The sequence below is a fragment of the Neolamprologus multifasciatus genome, chromosome 14 (genome assembly GCF_963576455.1).
Source record: "Neolamprologus multifasciatus chromosome 14, fNeoMul1.2, whole genome shotgun sequence".
Lineage (NCBI taxonomy): Eukaryota > Metazoa > Chordata > Actinopteri > Cichliformes > Cichlidae > Neolamprologus > Neolamprologus multifasciatus.
In genome coordinates, this window is record NC_140452.1 from 23,982,541 (window position 1) to 24,002,546 (window position 20,006).

Genomic DNA, 20,006 nt, shown 5'->3' on the forward strand with positions numbered 1-20,006 from the left:
TTTTGATTCAAATGAAGAAAACTACAACTTTGGTTATGTTATTGTTAGTGAACTTCTACAAAAACTATAGATCAGGTCCATGTTTATTGTTTTAGATTGTTGCTGTTAGCCAGAAATTGGGCAGCAGGTATGTTTTTTCTGTATTGTGTTATTCCTGGTGCCATATCTGATATTTGTAGTAACCTGTGGCATACCTGTATTCTTGCTGGAAACAACTATAGGGCAGTTCACCCAGCAGGGTGGCATTACATGCTGGAGGAAGCTGTGCCCACTAGCAGAAAGTAAGCGGTTCAGGTCTTTATTAGAGCAAGAAAACAAAATGCAGCCCTTTTCTTCAAAGAGCCAATATGAGTCACTGAATTGCTCAAGAGCATTAGTTAATTCTAAAGCCATTCTGTTATCCCAACAATGAAGTTAACAGTTAATGCCACAACTGAAAACAAAAACATATTACTGGTAACATTTTCACAAGTAACCTGATCAAGGTTCATGTCACAGTTGCAGCACTCCTTGCCAAGTGGCGGGTTTATTGTTAGCTGCAACTTTAAATATAAAGGTGTCATATATAGATAAGACATGTTTGGAGACGTGGTCCCACTCCTGAAATTCACATAATTTACCTCCAATTAGTACCAAGGCTTTTAATCCAGTGGCCAGTTCTTCTGGAGCAAAAACTTGCATCGCTGTGATGCTGTTGGAGGCAATCTTATTAGGTTTAGGATTAGATTCTGCCTGTGATACCTGAGTGCATTTGAGGAAGCCAGTAAGCCTCTGCTTCTATTGGGAGGTTATACAGGTTCCCTCCTCACAATTGGCACATAGTGGGGGGTGAGGTGAATCAGGTTATGATCTGACCTACCAAGTGGGGGGAGGGAGGAGGAGCTGTATGCATCCTTGACATTAGCATACAGTAGGTCTAGAATTTTTTCTGCCCTGGTCGGACAGTCCACATATTGTCTGAATGTTGGTAGTGTATTGTCCAGTGATACATGGTTGAAGTCACCCGAGATCACAATAAAGGCACTCGGGTGCTGAGTCTGTAACCGGGCTATGGCAGAGTGGATAGTGTCACATGCAGCTGTGGGGTTAGCAGAGGGAGGAACATAAACAGCCACCAAGATGACGTGAGAGAATTCCCTGGGTAAATAATACGGCCTGAGTCCAACAGCACACAGTTCAATGCCGGGCAACAAATCCTTTCTTTGATTGTTATGTTGGCAGGGTTACACCACCGGTTGTTAACTAAAACAGCAAGCCCACCTCCTTTCCGCTTACTGCTAGCGATGCTGTCCCTGTCCGCCCGAACAGTTAAAGGTGAAACAAAGTTGTACAAGAAACCATTGTTTGTTCGTTTTTTATTGTTATTCTTTTGAAATTCAGTTTCCGTCTGGAGTTTGTTAATATTTTCACTGAAAATGTATTAACTGATCAATAAAAGATGTGTTAATGCTTGTATATTTCATGCACATGAAAGTGCTAAGCAATTATACACTGCCACATAAAAGTAAAAATATTTGATGAGCTTTTTACTTAACACTAAGGTCTAACCTTTTCACACAGGATCTGAATTGTTTAGATGGTAAGGATTCAAAGAAGATGAAGTTAACAAGATCTGTTACATTTATTGAGGTGTTCTGAATTTATCTATCAAAGATGGACTCAATGGTGCTCAGTTAAAAAGAAAAGTAAATTAATTTCAGCCAGTACCCACATTGAAAATAAAATTCACAATCTTTAACATTTTAGGTTAAGAGATGACTTCAGACTTGGTGTAGTTATTCTCTCCTCCATTTCTTCTCCAATATTTGATCTTGCAGCAGCTTGATTATCTCAAATCTGTCAGAATCAGATTTAGGGGAAAGAAAGGAAGATGTATGACCTCTGCTCCATTGCGTTCCTGGGAAGCTTGTTTGCTTGCACAAGGATCATTTTGTGATTCACATTGAGAAAACAATGTTCTTAACGTTGGCTACGTGACTGAATAATGACAATAAAGAATTTTTGTATCATTGGTTAACTTGTGCTAAAACCATATATCAGGTCCATGTTTATTGTTTTAGATCATCGCTGTTACCTAGAAACTGGACAGAAGAAGTGTTTTTTCTGTATTGTGTTATAAATTCAGGTGCATTCCTGGTGCAATATCTGGTATTTGTGGTAACCTGTGGTGTACCGATGTTCCTACTGGAGACAACTATAGGGCAGTTCACCCAGGAGGGTGGCATTACATGCTGGAGGAAGTTGTGCCCACTAGCAGAAGGTAAGCTATATACAAATGGCCAGTTTGAGTCACAGAGTTGCACAAGAGCATTAGTTAGTTCTGTCAAGGTGAACCAGCAGACTGAAGAGCAGGAGTCTGAGATGTCTGAGTTTATTTACACAAACACCAAGTGATATATAAAATGCGCAGGGAGAAGGGGCTACAGCAATGGTAGGCAACTCCAGGTCTCAAGGGCCAGTGTCCGGCAGGTTTTAGATGTGTCCTTGATCCAACACAGCTGATTTAAACGGCTAAATGACCTACACACCATGTCTTGAAATTCTCCAGAGGCCTGGTAATGAACTAATCATTTGATTCAGGTGTGTTGACACATTTTGTATTAATATTTCGTTAATACAATTATTCAATATTGAAATTTAATGCTCGTTAATACAAATATTTAATCAGAGCATTATGGTAGCAGCTCACTGCATTTACACATTTAGTCATGGTCAAAAGGAACTGGTGAAAGTGAAAATCAGAAAGAAAGGAAACAACAAACAGTCTGAGTCATACGTAAATTGCCTATAAATGTGGCCTTTCAGGCATTGGCTATGGTGGACAACTAATCCTCTTCTACACCTGTATGACCTACATCATTATTCTGTCCTGGGCTTTGCTCTACCTCGTGTTCTCCTTCAGCTCTCAGCTCCCCTGGGCCTCTTGCAACAACTACTGGAACACAGGTAAAATGCAAAGATTGTATAGCATGCTAATATTTCTTTGGTTTATGGTACTTATATAGGTTTTCCATCTTTGTCTCAGAGTCATAACTTTTGGGTAGTTTAAACTATTGTCTGGCCACTTTTCCCACCATCCTTTCAGATGACTGTGTAGACTTTTCAACAAAAAATGAAACTCCTCGCTGGACCAACCAGGCTAACTGGACTTCAGCAGCCACTGAATTTTGGGAGTATGTCTATGTAGATTAACTGAACATACCAAGTTTTACATATATATATATATATATATATATATATATATATATATATATATACACACACACACACATATAGATAGATAGATAGATAGATAGATAGATAGATAGATATACACGCATATATATACATACATATATATACACAGTGCTGGGGAGTAACGGAAGACATGTACCGGTGTTACATATTTAAAATACTAAATATGAGTAACGCTATTCCGTTACAGTTACTATTTAAAAAGGTGGTATTCAGGATACAGTTACTTTGTTGAAATAAAGGGATTACACGGTGGTCTTTTCAGGCAGGCATAGCCCTAAAGAATGTAGTTGTAAAAAGCTTGTTAATATATTAAGTAATCCAAAGTATTCAGAATACGTTACTCTCATTGAGTAACATAACGGAATACGTTACAAAATACATTTTGGGGCATGTATTCTGTAATCTGTAGTGGAATACATTAACTAATTAAGTAACTTTCCCAACACTGTATACACACACACACACACACACACACACACACAAAATTTAACTTCTGCATTTAATTGACTTCTAGACGACGAGTGCTGGCGATCTCAGGGGGCATTGAGGTAATAGGTAGCATCCGATGGGAGTTGCTGTTTTGCCTCATCGCTATGTGGATCATCTGCTACTTTTGTATCTGGAAAGGAGTCAGGTCTACAGGAAAGGTATTTGTATAGCTGCAGAATTGTGGTCAATAACGATATTCAGGAGATTTATATATGGTACATATTAATTAAACATTTTAATGCCCTCAAATTTTGCTTTTTCCCATAGGTGGTATATGTCACAGCTACCTTCCCCTATGTAATGTTGTTAATTCTTTTGATTCGTGGCCTCTCTCTTCCTGGAGCATTAGAAGGAGTGATGTTTTATCTTCTGCCTGAACCCTCACGACTGATAGACCCTCAGGTACGAGCTCCAATCTCTAACAGTGTCTAATACAGGTGGACAAGTGTAATACTGTTGCTTTGTTGGAACAGGTGTGGATGGATGCTGCGAGTCAGATCTTCTTCTCCTACGGTATCGGAGTGGGTGTCCTAACTGTGCTGGGAAGCTACAACAACTACAACAACAACTCATATAAGTATGCTGATCATTAATGCGGATAGTTTCAGTATTAAAATTCCCATATTACTAAATCCCGTGACTTCACATTGCACTTTGTTTTTGTGATTTGCAGAGACTCTCTGATGCTGTGTTTGCTGAGCAGTGGTACCAGTGTTGTAGCTGGTTTTGCTGTGTTCTCAGTGCTGGGATTCATGGCTCATAAGCAAGGTGTTCCTATTGCAGAAGTGGCCGAGTCAGGTATATATCTTAAACATGCAATCACATCCTTCTGGAAACATTTTTACATAACTTCAACACTTTATTTGAAGTTTTACACTTCATTTTGAAGAATAATAATAAACTATATTGAATGATTTTTTTGCTTATTAACATTTCATGTAATCCGATTACTTTTTTCAAGTATCGAGTAAAGTAAGGGATTACTATTGCAAAAAGGTAAAAGGTAGCGATTGTATAGGAATTTCTTTTACCTAGGTATTTAATCGCATTATGTTATTGTATTAACATGTCTGACACTCATACTTGAGACAAATGGTAGGGGGTGTAGCAAAGATGTTGGGGAAACAGGAACTCCAGAGGACCAGTCTTTTGTATCTTGAGGACTCTGGGAAGTAGCAAGGGAGTGTGAACCTTAAGGTGTGAAACAGCTGTGTACTGCCTTTGTTCCTGGAGAAGGTATTTAACTGAGAGCCATGCTAGGCTCAGTGAGAACTCTGCTGACCGTCTGTCCCGCGGCCATGGAGGGCTCCACAAGCTTGTTTGTCTGTTCTTTGTGTGCATGGATTAAAAGAATGTTAGCTACCGCTCACCGCTCGTCTGCAGGCTTTATTTAAGTGGAAAACTTCCACAACAAAATGGCGCTGCGAGCAGGATGGTCCGTGTGGTCGCTGAACAACGGTTCCGTGGACGGGCTGATCACCCCTGAGGGAAAAGGTACCTTTGTCCTACCAGCTGTTGAAGCAAAGGAAATGGAGGAGTCACGGAGCCGTGTGTTTCAGTCACCACCGAGATCATCGATTTTGAGGGGACTTCTGCAGATGGGTGAGTTGTAGCTAACTTTGTATACAGTTATGAGGAGTTTTTTGTCTGGCCGAGTGGTGAAGTGCTTGCTGCTCCGGAGTTCGAGTCTCCGGAGGGAAAATCCTGGGGTTAGAGTCCCCAGGCTTGTGTTCGGTTCCGGTGTTGTGCAAAAGAAAAGCAGTCGTCTGCAAGAGTAATTGCAAAAACACCGGTCCATCACAGGGAACGGTGGTTCGAGTCCACCGTTGATAATCACGTCTGCACAATACAGTGTGTGGAGTGACGGTATTTTAGCACTTTTCTGCCGGTAAGGGAAGAAGGCCATTGCAGGGGACGCTCTGAATGTAAATATGGGATCTAGATCCAGTAGCAGCGCTCCACCGGGCGACCAGAGACAAAACTCAATACGTGACTGTATGGTAAGAATTGAGTAAATGTGTAGTGTGTAAGATTGCAGAGAATGGTTGTGTGGGAAACGTTGATGTGTGTGTAAAAACAGTGAGAAACGGGGTTTCGAAATGTTGAAAATGGGGAACAAAGAAAAAAAAAAGAGAGAGAGAGAGGAGTGTAGAAATGTGTGTAACAGTTGTTTCCAACTAGAGGGAGAAGGTGGTACTGCAGGCCACCAGCTCCCCTAGGGTGGACACACACGAAAAAATTATTTTTTAGCAGAATTGTTGATAAAAATAAGCAAAATAGGAAGAGGGTTTGGTGTTTTTCAACGTAGAACAACTACAATCTCTCTGGGTTTTTAAGAAAGGGGAGTTCAGAACCAGAGAGGGGAGATGTGTTGTTTTAAGCAATGAGAAGAATGATCAAAATGTCTCAGTGTGTCACTTGCAGGTGAAGAGCAGACCCGGATCAATTTTTCACGTGCAGCAGTCGGAAGAAATTATAGGCTAACATGATTAGAAACACTCAAGCCAAGTTTTGGCTGAATTGTTTTACAGCTTAACTTCCATGTGTTTGTCACCCTGAGAACACAAGCTCCAAGAATCTCTCCTTGAAGACTAGAAATGCAGTTTCAGAACAACGAGATAGATCTCAAGAGCTCACAGCAGCATCCTGAGCAGTGAAGAAAAGGTCCAGCAGCAACAGCTGTGCAAGACAGCGACAGCAAGGAGAAAAATGGCATCATCATGACTGGATGGATGGATGTGCATTTCCAAGGAGCTGCAACTTCACTCTGTGTGAATGGACTTTTGAAAAGACTGCTTGAGTTGGACATTTGCCACTTTCGGCGCAAAAATGGCAAAATGAGACAGTGGAAAACACAGGACAAAGCTGAAAGACAACTGACTCTCACTGGACTGCTGCAAGGGGGAGAGATGAGATGAGACCACAGTCGAAGGAGCAGGGGACAACATGGAGGAAGGCTGGTTGTAGTGTGGGAATGAAATTTGGGTTTAGGAAACTGGGAAGAAAAACGACTGCCTTGCGTGGAGAATTGAGAAGTGTCTGGAGCACCGCAAAGAGGAGAGGTACACAAAAAATTACACAAACAGAAAAATGCATTAATCCTACTAACACAAACACACATGCAATGAATCTCATGAAGACCAAATAGCATCTTAAGCATGCATTTCTGTTACCGTCATCTTGTCCGGTTCACTTAGTGGGTTAAGCAGTGATACATAGACTAGTGAACTAGTATTATTTTTGGGGAAGGATGATTGAATCATTGCAGCGGTGAACAGAATGCTGCGGGAGGGTCAGATGAGTGGGGACTAATAGATTATTGAGTTTCTGGTTTCTGATGTGTGAGGGAGGTCTTATCATGACACACATCTGGGTACATGGGGAAAACAAAAACTCATTTTCTAATAGAATATTGCTGTTGTGTGAGGTGTGTGTGACTGGTGGATGAAAGTTTTGGAGATTTACTTGGCTGATGCATTTTCTTTTGGTACCACTTTGAACCTGCCAATTAGTTTTGTTTTTTCATCATTCTAAGAGAGTATGCTTAGACAACTTCTAAAACTAGGCCTTCATGTTTTTTTGATTTTTAACAGTGCACTGAGATTTTTGTTTGGCAATTTTCTCTTTTTCAAGCAGGCCTGCAAGATCGGAAACGAAAGTGCTATACAACATGTTGATCAATCGCAAGTGAGCTTCTCCAAAATTAAAATGGGCTCGGGAGAAAGCCACTTATTTGGGACAATCAGAAAACAAGTCCCTGGCAAAAAGGATTCAGCGAGGTAATCCAGTCTAAATTCTTTTTTTTCCTTTTTGAAATGACGTCATTGCTGGCAGTAGAAACTTATTGCGACACAAGAGGTTCTGCTATCAGCAATAAACACGGGGATTGACTGGACTGACAAAAACTTGACTGACTTGACACCAATATGCAAGATTGCACCTCCACCCAGAGAGACAAAAGGGTGGATGTATATATGTATGTTTCTTTTTACAGGAGCAGAAAGGTGACAGCAACGGGTTGCATGGGCTTTTGAGCCGTGCTGACTTAACCTTTTAAATGCCACTTTCTGTGTCTTTGTGAATTTACCAGCGGTGTGTTATTCATGACCTTGTATTGTTTACAGTGCAGAGGTCACTGTGAGAAAGTGTGCATACAGACGCGCTGCGCTAACATCTATATCACTTTTTCCACAGCAGAGAGCATAATCATATGATCTAATCACATGATTTACAGCAGGACACACCACTGGCTAATGTTTTTTTTTTCTTACGACAGGGCCTGGAGTAAAGCTACTTCAGGGGAGAAGCCCTGAGAATTTTTAAGAGACAATGCACAACTTTATTGTGTATGTCTAATTGTGCTAAGCTAACATAGGGCAAAAGAGGGTTTTTCCGGGGAAGTTTTCATTTTTAAATTGCAGGAACCATGACATGAGGGATATGGAAGGATTGACTGAGGCGCAGATGCAAACTATGACTAGGAGAGAACGCTTCAAGAGGACCACTGAGAAGCAGGGACCATCTGCAGGACAACAGACAAACGACAGTGGGCTTCCAAAGGATTGTCACGAGGAGATTTTGAACAGCAAAATCTTAAAATAAAATGAAAGAGTTTCGTCGTTGAAGACAACTAAGGTGTACGACGTGCTCTGCCTTAAATCTACAGCCGCGTTGGAACAGAAATCGAGGGATGGAGAGAGCATGCTAAGCTCCAAAAGTGACAGCGCAAGGAAGATCAGCATTGGAATTATGACTCTGTAAATGGCACAGACACCAGGAGCCATGACTGTGACAGAGACTGACCACCTAATGCTGTTTCACTTTGCCATGCAAAGTACTTTGACACTCTGGAGAAGACCTTTCCTCTGTATCATTGGTGTTTCCATTTGCATGTGAGAGCTTAGATTGTGGGGAAGATTAAAGATGAACAAAGGGTGGTGGGAGAACAGTGAAGTGAGGATACACAGTGTGAAACTCCTTTAAGTGTACAATAATGTTGATGTGATATACAGAATGTCAGGAAAGAAATTCTGGTTTTAATGTGATTCTTGATTTTAGAATCAAAGGGTGGGATTGTATAGGAATTTCTTCTACCTAGGTATTTAATCGCATTATGTTATTGTATTAACATGTCTGACACTCATACTTGAGACAAATGGTAGGGGGTGTAGCAAAGATGTTGGGGAAACAGGAACTCCAGAGGACCAGTCTTTTGTCTCTTGAGGACTCTGGGAAGTAGCAAGGGAGTGTGAACCTTAAGGTGTGAAACAGCTGTGTACTGCCTTTGTTCCTGGAGAAGGTATTTAACTGAGAGCCATGCTAGGCTCAGTGAGAACTCTGCTGACCGTCTGTCCCGCGGCCATGGAGGGCTCCACAAGCTTGTTTGTCTGTTCTTTGTGTGCATGGATTAAAAGAATGTTAGCTACCGCTCACCGCTCGTCTGCAGGCTTTATTTAAGTGGAAAACTTCCACAACACGTGCTTACGGGAAAGTAACAGTAATTAGATTACTGTTACTTTCCCGTAAGCACGCTGCGTTACTGCGTTACTAAAACCGTGATTTTTTTTGTGAGTGTCTCGTGACAATGACATAAGCAAGTGTGACGTTCGTGGCAACAGCTGTGTGCAGATCAACAATGGATAATATATTGAGTGCGGGAGAGAGTATGACCATGCAGCGTTTAAAGCGTGGAAGTACTGACCTTACTTTGAGTTTGATTCTGTAAAAAGTGACAAAAACATTAGCGTCTGCTGTTCACTGCGTGGGAAGAAAACTTCTTTCTACAGCGAAAAAACCCCTAAACTTCCGAGCAAGCACCGAGTACACTGCCACGAAATGGGAAATTCGCAATTCAACTCGTGGATTCTTCCACTGTCGGCTGGGCGAGGGGGGGGCGAATATTTTTCTTGTAAAACAAAGGGGGGCCCAGCAAAAAAAGTTTGGGAACCACTGCCCTAAGTCAACATGAGCAGGCACAGGTAAATGTTTAATTTTGTGCCTTCCCGCTGTCATATTACATGGTACAACCTGTACAAACTAACACAGAACCATTTGACTCTGGCTTGCATGTTTGTCTAGAAGGAGCTTAGTGTTCCGTCATGTTGTGTTTCAGGTCCAGGCCTGGCGTTCATTGCATACCCTCAGGCTGTAGCCATGATGCCCCTACCTCAACTGTGGTCCATCTGTTTCTTTGTTATGCTCATTTTCTTGGGTCTGGATACACAAGTAAGACACACACAGCTTTGGAACTTTGCATTTATGCTTTGCTATTTACTAAGTGTTTTGTCCATTCTCTGCACAGTTTGTTAACATGGAGGTGGTGATGGCGCAGGACTAGCCACAGGGAGATTTTTCTCCTTCTCTTCTGCCTGATATGTTTCTTCTCTCAGCTTGTCATGGTTACTGAGGTCTGTATGTAAAGTATCACTGCCAAAAAATGTTTTGGAAATGTATGTGTGGGTCTGAAAGAAAATATTAAACATTACATATCCTAATTTTCAGATTTTAGTAACAAAACTAAATGCATACAAAATAAATATCTGTGTCATTGTCTCTAGGGAGGGATGTTTGTGTTCCAGTTGTTTGACTACTATGCTTGTAATGGAGCCTGCATCCTCTTTCTATGTGTGTTTAAAACTCTGGCACTGGGTTGGATATTTGGTAGGTGTGCTCTTCTTTTATATCTCACACTAATGATGTCGTAATGATGACATGATCAGGGAAATGTTCTCATATATAGAAGCAAATCTTGCAGACACTTGTGAGGAGTCTTTACATGACTGATTATGACTCCTTTGGCTGTCATTTGACCTTTATGTGAAAAAAAATACATCCACAGCGTTCCATTGACACCAAGTGTGATCTTTATACTTTGTTTATTTTGTTTCTTCTCCTATTAAGGGGTAGATAAGTTATATGACATAATAAAGGACATGACAGGGACACGAGCCAACTACTTCTTTAAACTCTGCTGGCTCTACCTCACACCACTGGTCTCACTGGTGAGTTGGGCTTTAAATGCTAAGATGTTAACACAAAATTCTCCATCAACTAAACCATCTCCTTTTGATTTCTCAGGGCTCTTTTGTATGTTCTTTAATTGAGTACCAGCCTCTGACCTTTAATCGGTGGTACATCTACCCATCCTGGGCATATGTGCTGGGGTGGATACTGGTCCTCTCCTCCATCCTGCTTGTTCCAGGATGGGCCCTGTATAAGCTGGGCACTGAGACTGTGACTCTAAGTCAGGTGGGATGATTGTGGTATAAGATTAAATACAGTGTGGGAAATAATTATTTTATCCCCTTCTGAATTTGAAAGTTTGTTCACTTAGAAAGAAATGAACAAGCTTTATTTGTGTTTTAACATTAAATATATAGTTAAATAAAAATGTATGGTTTTCATGTTTACTGGGTAATTTTTAACAAAATAGAAATTATTATAATGATAATAGCTTTTTAGAATTGTTATAAAAGTTTTAAATAATGACCAAATATTTTTCTCCATTTTGTAGCGTTTCCAGCATCTGTGCCAGCCTAATCTTGAAAATTTAGAGACCCAAGAGAGGGAAACTGAGTTATAGATCATCAGAGAACAGAGCAGTAGCACACACACACACAACTGATACAAAATGTAATCTGATCCCAAAAACACCTACAAGTTGGAGCTGAAAATGATGTCACTTTCTCTGTTTTCCTTTACATTCTTTCTCCTTTTTCCACTTTTGTACACATTTTAGTTGTTGTTTTTAGACAGATGAGCTCAAAGTGGAGAGTGGAGAATTCAGAGAAAACCAAACAATATAGCAGCACACACACCTCATACCAACTGTCAAGTGGTGGAGAGATGATGATTCCTCTTCCTGGCACATGCTGATTCATGCAAAAGGAGAGTGATCTCAAGCACAACAGGAAATCTCCAGCTGAAAGCTGAAAAATAAAAGAATCAAAGTGTTACAATGGATCAAAGTGTTACAATGGCCTGGACAAAGTCCTGATATCAACCCAACTGAATTAATGTAGCGAAAATATAAGACAGCTGCCCATAAACAGATGTCTTCAAATGTCAATGAACTGAGGCAATGTTGTAAAGAAAAGTGGACCAAAATTCCTCCACAATAATGTGATCTGCCTTTGCAACTGATGCCACAACTGCTGTTGGGCCAGTGGAGAAGAACACCTATGTTTGTGTTACAGATCTGAGTCATTAAAAATGAAAATGCTATTGCATTTTGATATCATATTAAACATCGCACTAAGTGGACAGAGAATTATTTCTGATATGTTTGTATTGTTAATTTTTACTTTGAGTGTCTGTAGAGGAAAGCGCAAACCTGGGAACATTCCACAAGTTAATTTAACCTTAACATCAACACAATTGATAATTGTATTTTGACAGACATGTTAATGGCACCTATCAAGAGAAATACATGCAATAAACATGAATGCTCTGTGTGCACACTGCTGAGAAAACATGGGGAGAGAAGTTTTCATTGTGTCTGATCTGTGTAGAAGTTTGACTAAAACCCTGAAACACTGGAACCCACTCTCCACACCTTTAAAAAGAAAACAAGATTATTACTTATGGGACTTGGGTGTGGATTCTCTAGTTAACCCCTCTTTCTAATCTTCAATTCTGCTCCATATCAATAACCCCCCCCCCCCCCCCCAAATAATCCTAGCATAAGAATATTAGTCAAAAGACCAAGTTTTGGCACTGCACCCAAAACTTTAAGCCATCCAGTTACACCAGTCTTCTAATAACATCTCTCATTTCATTCCGACCTGTGCAATGGCCTTGCAATGATGTACAAGTGTTTTTAACCCTGCCCAGTATGTGTACTCCAAGGTGTTTATGGTTCTCCACAATGTTCATATCAACAGGGGTCAAGGGTTTCCTGGTCCTCCTGAAGTCCACAATCAATTCTTTGGTCTTTGTCATGTTGAGCTACAGATGATTCTGCTCACACAACATGACAAAGGAGTCAACCACAGCCCGGTACTCTGTCTCATCACCCTCACTGATGCATCCAACCACAGCAGTATCATCAGAAAACTTCTGAAGATGGCAGGTCTCTGTGCAGTGGCTAAGGTCTGTGGTGTAGAGGGTGAAGATAAAGGGGAGAGGACGGTCCCTTGTGGTGTCCGTGTTGCTGATCTCCTTGTCAGACACACAATGTTAAAAATTCACATATTGTGGTCTTCCTGGACTTCCAATAATGAACTAATCAACGCCATGTTGATAATCAGCTGTCTATAATTGGTTCCACACCTCAAAAACATTCAGTAAAGTCACTCTGCAGCCATCAGTTTTTCATGGCCACATGAAAAACTGTGGTTAAAAAACTGAAATGGCTCACCCCCAATGTGTCTTCAGATTTAATTTAATACAAGTAGGCCACATTCTCTCCCTGCCTTACTATGTGCATCCTGACTATAGTTAACAATGTGAAGAGGAATATAATAATCAGTCAAACTCTGCACATTAAATGCTTGGGCATTCAAAATATTTTTGCCTATTCTCCAATAAGTAATAACCACATTTTTATACCATCTTTGTTAGATACTAAATTTGAGGCCTGATGAAACAGAGGTATAGGTAGCATAAGGGAACTATACATTGAGAACACCTTTGCCATCTTTGAGCAATTATCTATAACGTATAGCCTATCAAGTACATATTTTCTACATACATTGACCAGCGTACACTATATTACTTTTTGTGCCAGGGGATCCTTGGGGTGGACCAATTTTTGGAGCAGTGTGTTTTGGGGTTTGAAAGTCACAGAGATGCAGTGTTTAGAGAAAATGTGTCTGAACGGTTCCAATACTCCTGACACACAAGGGATCACTGAGAGTTTTTGCTTAAGCAGCAGTAGTCCTTCTTGTCTTCTGGATCACCTGAAGCTTTCTTTAGGTGACTTCTCAGCTTTGACAAATATCCAGCTGAGATAACGAGATTTACTCAGGCCCTTCTTGATATGATGTACAGTGGCGTGCAAAAGTATTTGGCCTCCTTGAACTTTCCCACATTTTGTCACATTAAAGCCACAAACATGAATAAATTTTTACGAGGGGAGGTGCTTGTGTTGTGTAAACTGTAACTATCATGAGAATAAAAGGCTACGAGGAGGGCTGCTCTTTAAAGGAGTTGGTTGGAGATAGGTGAGGAGCGTTAAGCTCCAAGAGCCTGGTTCCGACCAGCCTTCCCTCGCTAGCAAGTAAAAGTTGAAGATGTTCTGTCTTGCCTTCTTCATGAGGAATATGTTTCTAAACTAGCGGGACCTGTGGAAGCACAGACCCAGCAGCCTCAAGGTGCTTTATATTGTAAGGTATACTGTCGGATTATGATATTATTTTATGCCATGTTAGACCCCTAATTAAAGATTGTGAATTATTACGTAGTTTTAGTTTGCATTATGCTCCTGAATTAGAAGAAGGTGATAACTATTACATTTGGTAAACTGATTTGCATTACATTAGACTGCTGATTTATTGTGAATGAATGATATTGTTTATGATGCATTATACTGCTGAGTTATAAGAAAATATTGTTCACAGAAAGTCATCGCCTTATTTGTCTGGTTAGAAGAGAACAGAGCATACTGCCCCATCTCACCCCCAAACAGTTTTGGGGGCTCGTCCTGTGGTATTGGGATGGAAGTTTTGGAGGTTTGGACGGTCCAAGGTGGTTGAACGGGCAGGCACGAGCCAGTGGTCTGACGTGAGTGGGCAAGCCGGCACATTTAAAGGTGAGGCACAACCTGTTGAATGTAAATCCAAACTGTGCCAAATTGGACTGTATAAATTAAAAGTCTACTCACTGAAATTACTGGTGAAGGCCTGTTTTGATTTTGATGAAAAATCTCATGAGTTTTGAAACTTGAAATAAGCTTATAAGTTACAATACTGAGTTAGAGGCTCAAGGTAAAGGAAAATAATACTGAGTTAGAGGCTCAAGGTAAAGGAAAATAATACTGAGTTAGAGGCTCAAGGTAGTTTGATAGGGAATTGGTCAGTTTGTGAGTTAGAGGCTCCATTGGTCTAAAGGATTGCATCTGTGTTGGCCATGTTGAGAGTTAGAGGCTCCATTGTCCATAACGTTGCATCTGCGTCAGTCATACTCTTGTTTTAGAGGGTTGACGGCGGTTTAAAAGTATTATAAATTTTGTGAGAACGGTGGTTAGAGGCCACTAAGAGGCGCATAGCCCGGAGGTTACGCTCCCTCCTGGCCGCGGACGCGCGACCTTGACCTGTCGGCGAACAGGGTTAGTTCAGTTGGCTTGACTGTGGGGTACAGGGCATCCTGGAACAAGCTAGGAGTTAGAGGGTCCTTATCTGCGCTTTTTTGGACACTTTAAATTGAGTTAGGGACTTTAGAGATGAGGCCAGATACAGTTAGAGGCTGATACTGGTTAATTGATTACAAAAAAGTTGGACTTTCTTCGGTTGGACCCGTTATCTTAAATTTGTCAAAATTGTGTAGGCGCTAAAACTTTCAGGCCTGAGAGTGATTGTAAATATAAGACGTCTTTGTAAATTAACATAGAGAGTTGAGTGTGAAACGAGGCTGTGTGTGACGACAGCGCGCTGCAGCGCTGCGAGCTATTTTTAGATAGTGTGTGAACATGCAAATGAGGTGGCTGCTGTGAACCCCACAGAGGACTTCCTGTTTAGCGTGTTATTGAGTTTTATAAGTATGATTTGCAAACAATGATACATGCCTGTAATTAAAACGCTGATTTTGCTGATTATAATATTACAAATAAAGTTTTGAATGACTACGGCGAATGTTTGATGTTTGGCTGAGTTTTGATATGGGAGAGACGGCTTTGCAGCTGCTGGGGGTAAGTGACCGGAAATATGCATGCCCATAAAAGGCAACTGCCTGACTGTGTGAACTATGCACCAAGAGAGAGAGTAAAATCTAGGCAGATGAACCAAATGGATGTTGTAAGAAAAATAGTAAATGAATGTTTTAGTCTCTTAATACAGGTGGATTTCTCTCAACCTGGAGACCTGAGTACACCAGCAAAAGGATAGATTAACAAAATTGGGACGACAGACAGGCCAAGCTCTGGCTCAAGATTTTACAGCTTGACCTCTCGCTTTGTCCCGACCCGAAAAAGAAGCTTAAAGGACATCTTCTCCTCCAGTTATCGGTTACCATCACTGGAAATTTTCAGGCAAGTTTTTCACTGAATTGTTTTTGGCACCATGTGTCCCTGAATCTCACAAGCAAGCTCTAATTCCTGGCTGAAGACATGGAATGCAGTTATTTAAGGTGGGAAATCAAAATTTGGGAAACAAAATTAAAAACACACACAATTAGAGAAATGCCTTGTTGGAGAAAAAAAGTTAAAATAACCCACCCACAAACGCTCACACACGCAATGAAGAAACAGCTTACATTCATGAACACGTGAAGAGTGTCCAGCAAGGTTAAAGCAGCTAAACTTAACATACACCTGATGTTAAATGATAAAGTTTGTCCACTACTAACAAATAAACTCTCTGGGTTGCAGGACAACAACTTGACTTCAAAAAGACAGACACTGGTATGAACAACCAGTGATGAAACAACAAATTTAGTGGTTAAAAGAGTCAAATTGTGACATGTTTTCCTCTGATTGATTAATACAAGTGATTACTGAATGAAAGAAAATTCCTTTTTTGAATTATTAAACATGATCTTAAGAATTTTAACGTGTACCTGTGTTGTCCTGTCAATTTGGTGGGTTAGGAGTTGATTATATAGTGAGAAAAAACAAAAAAAAGGGGGGGAGAAGGCTGACACAGGGCCTGGCCCCTCTCTGAATAACACAGCCAAAACAACATCATTTTCCTGTTCGTCTGTTTTTGTTTTGTTTTTGTTTTTCTCTTTATGCTTAATTACAGGCTGCTTTGTCGGCCCGGAAAGCTGAGGCTGACCTGGACTCCTGCTCTCCCCTCTACCATCTTTGCTCTCCCTTCTACCATCTTTGATGTGACCCTGACCAAATGCTACAGCAGCTGGACCCACAACAACAGCCTGAGAATGTCAACAGTGCTGCAGGAAAAAGATCTCATGCAGCGGAGACGGAGAACGTTAAATCCAAGGCCCGTTTCACTACACGGGGAAGATTTCCAGACAGCTTCAGCTGACAGAGCTGTGACGAGACGCCTATTAAGCCCGGATGAAAAGTGAGGCCGAGCAAAAAATGCTGACCTTAACAACTCTGCATCAAAACTGTGCAGGACAGTGACGGACCAACACGGAAGATCGGGCAGCAAAAAGGGCGTGCCAGAGACATGAGGAGTAACTGAGGTCAGGAGGCACCTCAGATTGGACAAAAGCACCAGAAGAACATAAGCTGGAGGCACAGGTGTCGGGGCTCAGCCAGGAGCTGACCTCTGAGAAGAGCCGGACAGCAGGGCTGCAGAAGGCCGTGGAACAAAGCAAGGAAAACATCAATAAACTTTAATCTGACGTGTACGGGAAAACACGTTGCTGCTAATCGAACCCATCAGTCAGGCTTAGAGTCCCAGATACAGGACTTTAAATCAGGCCGAAGCTTGCTGGAGCAGGAGGTTGCCAAACCTGACGAGAAGCTCCAACAGTAGGAGCAAACCCTGAAGGAGCTACAGAAGCAAATAGGGTCAAGTTAAGGAGGAGCTGGACAAGGAGAAGATGTAGGACACTGGAGAAAAGGACTGCCTCAATTGGGGCCAGAACCAGTATGGAGAGAACTTTGGGCAGCAGCACCAATGGACCCAAACGGACTGAAAAGGGGGAGGGCAGGACCCCAGAGCGCGCTTCAGGCCCTGGTTTACCCAGAACACCAGAACAGGAAAGTGATGAACACAAACACACACATCTACATACACTGACTCAGAATCAAGAGAAACACACATATGAACACATATGCACTCGTTGATTGACTGAGAAATGACACACACATACGCACACAAATCGAAATGTTGATTCAATTCACTGAGAAGTGATCCACACACACACATACACATGTTTGTGCAATGAAGAGTGATACAAACACGCTGATGCAATGAAGAATGCTTTACTAACAAATGCTATGCTGATACGCAAAATGCTGCACACAAACCTCCAAATACAGAATTTGTTACAACAACAAGAAATAATTGATTGTTAATTGGTTAAATGCATTTCATGTCACCCAGAGGGCAGTTGTGTAGATTTAGGGGACAGGGTCTAAAGCAGTTTGGTTATGAAAACAATGTCTGTGAGTGATGTCTGTTTATGGCTCAAGGCCTCGACTGAATTGTTCACTGTGCTTCGCACAGCCTGATAAGGAGCAGTGGTACAGAGTGAAAATGATGAATTAATGGTGTGAGCTTTATTTCGGAGCACCACATTTTTGTGATTGAGATTTAATTGAAGGAGGAACACACTGAAAAAATAAATAAATAAATAAATAAATAATAAAATATAAAATAAAAAAAAAAGAAAAGGGGGCCAGCCCTTGGATTTACGTAAGCATCCCACATGTATTTAATACAATTGCCTCAGGCTTTAAAGATCTGTACAAAATTCAACAGGAAATCATAGCTTCCCTGTATTTCCTATATTGCTGGCATGCTGGTGAGTGCTGTTGCTCCACAGTAAGAAGGTCCTGGGTGCAAGTCCACAGTCTGGCTAGTTTGCAGTGGTTTCTCTCTGGGTATTCTGGTTTCCTGCCACAGTGAAAAGTCATGCAGCTGTTAGAGCTAGGTTAATTGATGATTCTAAATTATCCGTGAATGTAAGTGTAAATGGTTGTTTGTTTCTATGTGATAGACTGGTGGCCTGTCCGGGGTGCACCCTGCCTCGTAACCTATCACTTCAGGGTTATTTCCCAGCCCTCCTGCAATCAGGATAAAGATAGGAGGATGGTAGTTGGTGTAGACCCATTCAATTTTTATGGTAACCAGAATTTAGACTTTGTTGAACCGTATCAATATGAAGACAACATGTAGTATTTAAGGGACCAAGTAGAATTTGGATAAAAGTTATTGAATAGTGTTGAAATAAAATGACAGAATTGTGAAGGATTAAAATATTCCAGGAGCTCAACTTACTCCATCTGAACATGTTTTAATCGTGTTATATGAACACAAAACGCACAGGTTTATTGAATATGAAAAGGTTGTGTTGATTTAACTCAGTTGTTTAAGTTTCTACCAAAGCAAAACATTTGTGTGCAACTAGTGTCCACTATTGAATCAAATAAGTCCAACACGTTTTTGTCAGTGCAAAAAGAAGTTACGGTACCTGTATTCCTACACAATATTGTCCCGGGACAGAGAAAAACTTTCTGGTGAAGTTTTGGTTGATTTTGGGTTTTGCTTAACACTAGGTTGATTTTATCAGTGAGGTTTGGATTGTTTTCTCTCTCTAAGAGAGAGAAAGATGGTTTTATGCTTGGACATGTTTCCAACGGGCCCCAGTATTTGTTATTATATGAGTATTTTATTGGTTACGTTTGTTTTTGCTTTTGTTACAGTGCACTGAAATAAGAACATCTGAGAGGAGTGATCCACCGGTGGTGATATTTTGGTATTTTGTGAGTTCCTGATTTAATAAATCAGCTCTTTAATCCAGGCCTGAGAGATTGAACTTTAAAGCGCTATAAAATATTCTTACTGAAAACAGTTGCAAAGTATTTTTCTCCATGATTATAATGGGCTTGGGAGAAATTCACTTATATGGGACATTGATCACATGAGAAGTCCTGAGCCTAAAAGGATTGCAGCGAGTCAATCCAGTCCAAAAAAAAACAAAAAACAAGGAACTGTTTTCCTTTAAAATGATGACGTCATCTTGCTGGTGATGGAGCCTCGAATAGGTTGCGTGTGAGACTCCATTATCAGCAATATCTGGTATGAATGTGTGTGAATGTATGCATGTGACTGGACTGTGATGGACTGACGACTAAAAGTTTAAACTGACTTGATACTGAGACAAAAACGGTACCGACTTTAGGATTAGTAAATGTCCATAAACAATTCACCCAGCCTGTAAAAGAAGGGTGGATGTTTTGTCTCGCTTTGTTTTGTTTTTGCAGGAGTAGAAGGATGACAGAGACTAAAGGGGGAGGCTGTAGCTTCACATGAGTGTGAACTGCAGACTTAACCCTTTGGTTGCTAATTTTGAGTTACTGATGTTTCCATCAAGAAAATTGTGTTTTATTAGCTGTGTTTCGATTAATGCATCACATTATATTGTTGGGAATGTTAAATGCTAAAATGGAGAGAAGCTTTGATTTCATTCATGACTGAACATGTTAT

General features: G+C 40.8%; 1 protein-coding gene and 1 pseudogene across 2 annotated transcripts; both read left to right on the forward strand.

The window, feature by feature from the left end:
* On the forward strand, nucleotides 1-4,402 carry LOC146504102 (sodium- and chloride-dependent GABA transporter 3-like). The gene is made up of 5 exons (XM_085131193.1): nucleotides 1-2,260; nucleotides 2,806-2,946; nucleotides 3,752-3,884; nucleotides 3,994-4,128; nucleotides 4,200-4,402. Exons 1-5 carry the CDS (start codon nucleotides 2,229-2,231, stop codon nucleotides 4,317-4,319), a joined length of 561 nt encoding a protein of 186 aa, XP_084987319.1. The 5' UTR covers nucleotides 1-2,228; the 3' UTR covers nucleotides 4,320-4,402.
* Nucleotides 4,403-4,478: 76 nt separating this feature from the next.
* LOC146504103 (sodium- and chloride-dependent GABA transporter 2-like) lies at nucleotides 4,479-10,983 on the forward strand (annotated as a pseudogene). The gene is made up of 6 exons (XR_014868760.1): nucleotides 4,479-4,524; nucleotides 9,839-9,951; nucleotides 10,028-10,133; nucleotides 10,284-10,386; nucleotides 10,627-10,727; nucleotides 10,804-10,983. The product of XR_014868760.1 is annotated as a sodium- and chloride-dependent GABA transporter 2-like (transcript).
* The last annotated feature ends 9,023 nt before the right edge of the window (nucleotides 10,984-20,006 follow it).

Bases quoted from the DNA above. Each gene is read 5' to 3' on its own strand.
- LOC146504102 (XM_085131193.1), top strand. From the start codon at position 2,229: ATGCTGGAGGAAGTTGTGCCCACTAGCAGAAG. The intron at 3,885-3,993 runs GTATTTGTATAG...TTTTTCCCATAG, and splicing joins GAGTCAGGTCTACAGGAAAG to GTGGTATATGTCACAGCTAC. The intron at 4,129-4,199 runs GTACGAGCTCCA...TTGTTGGAACAG, and splicing joins CACGACTGATAGACCCTCAG to GTGTGGATGGATGCTGCGAG.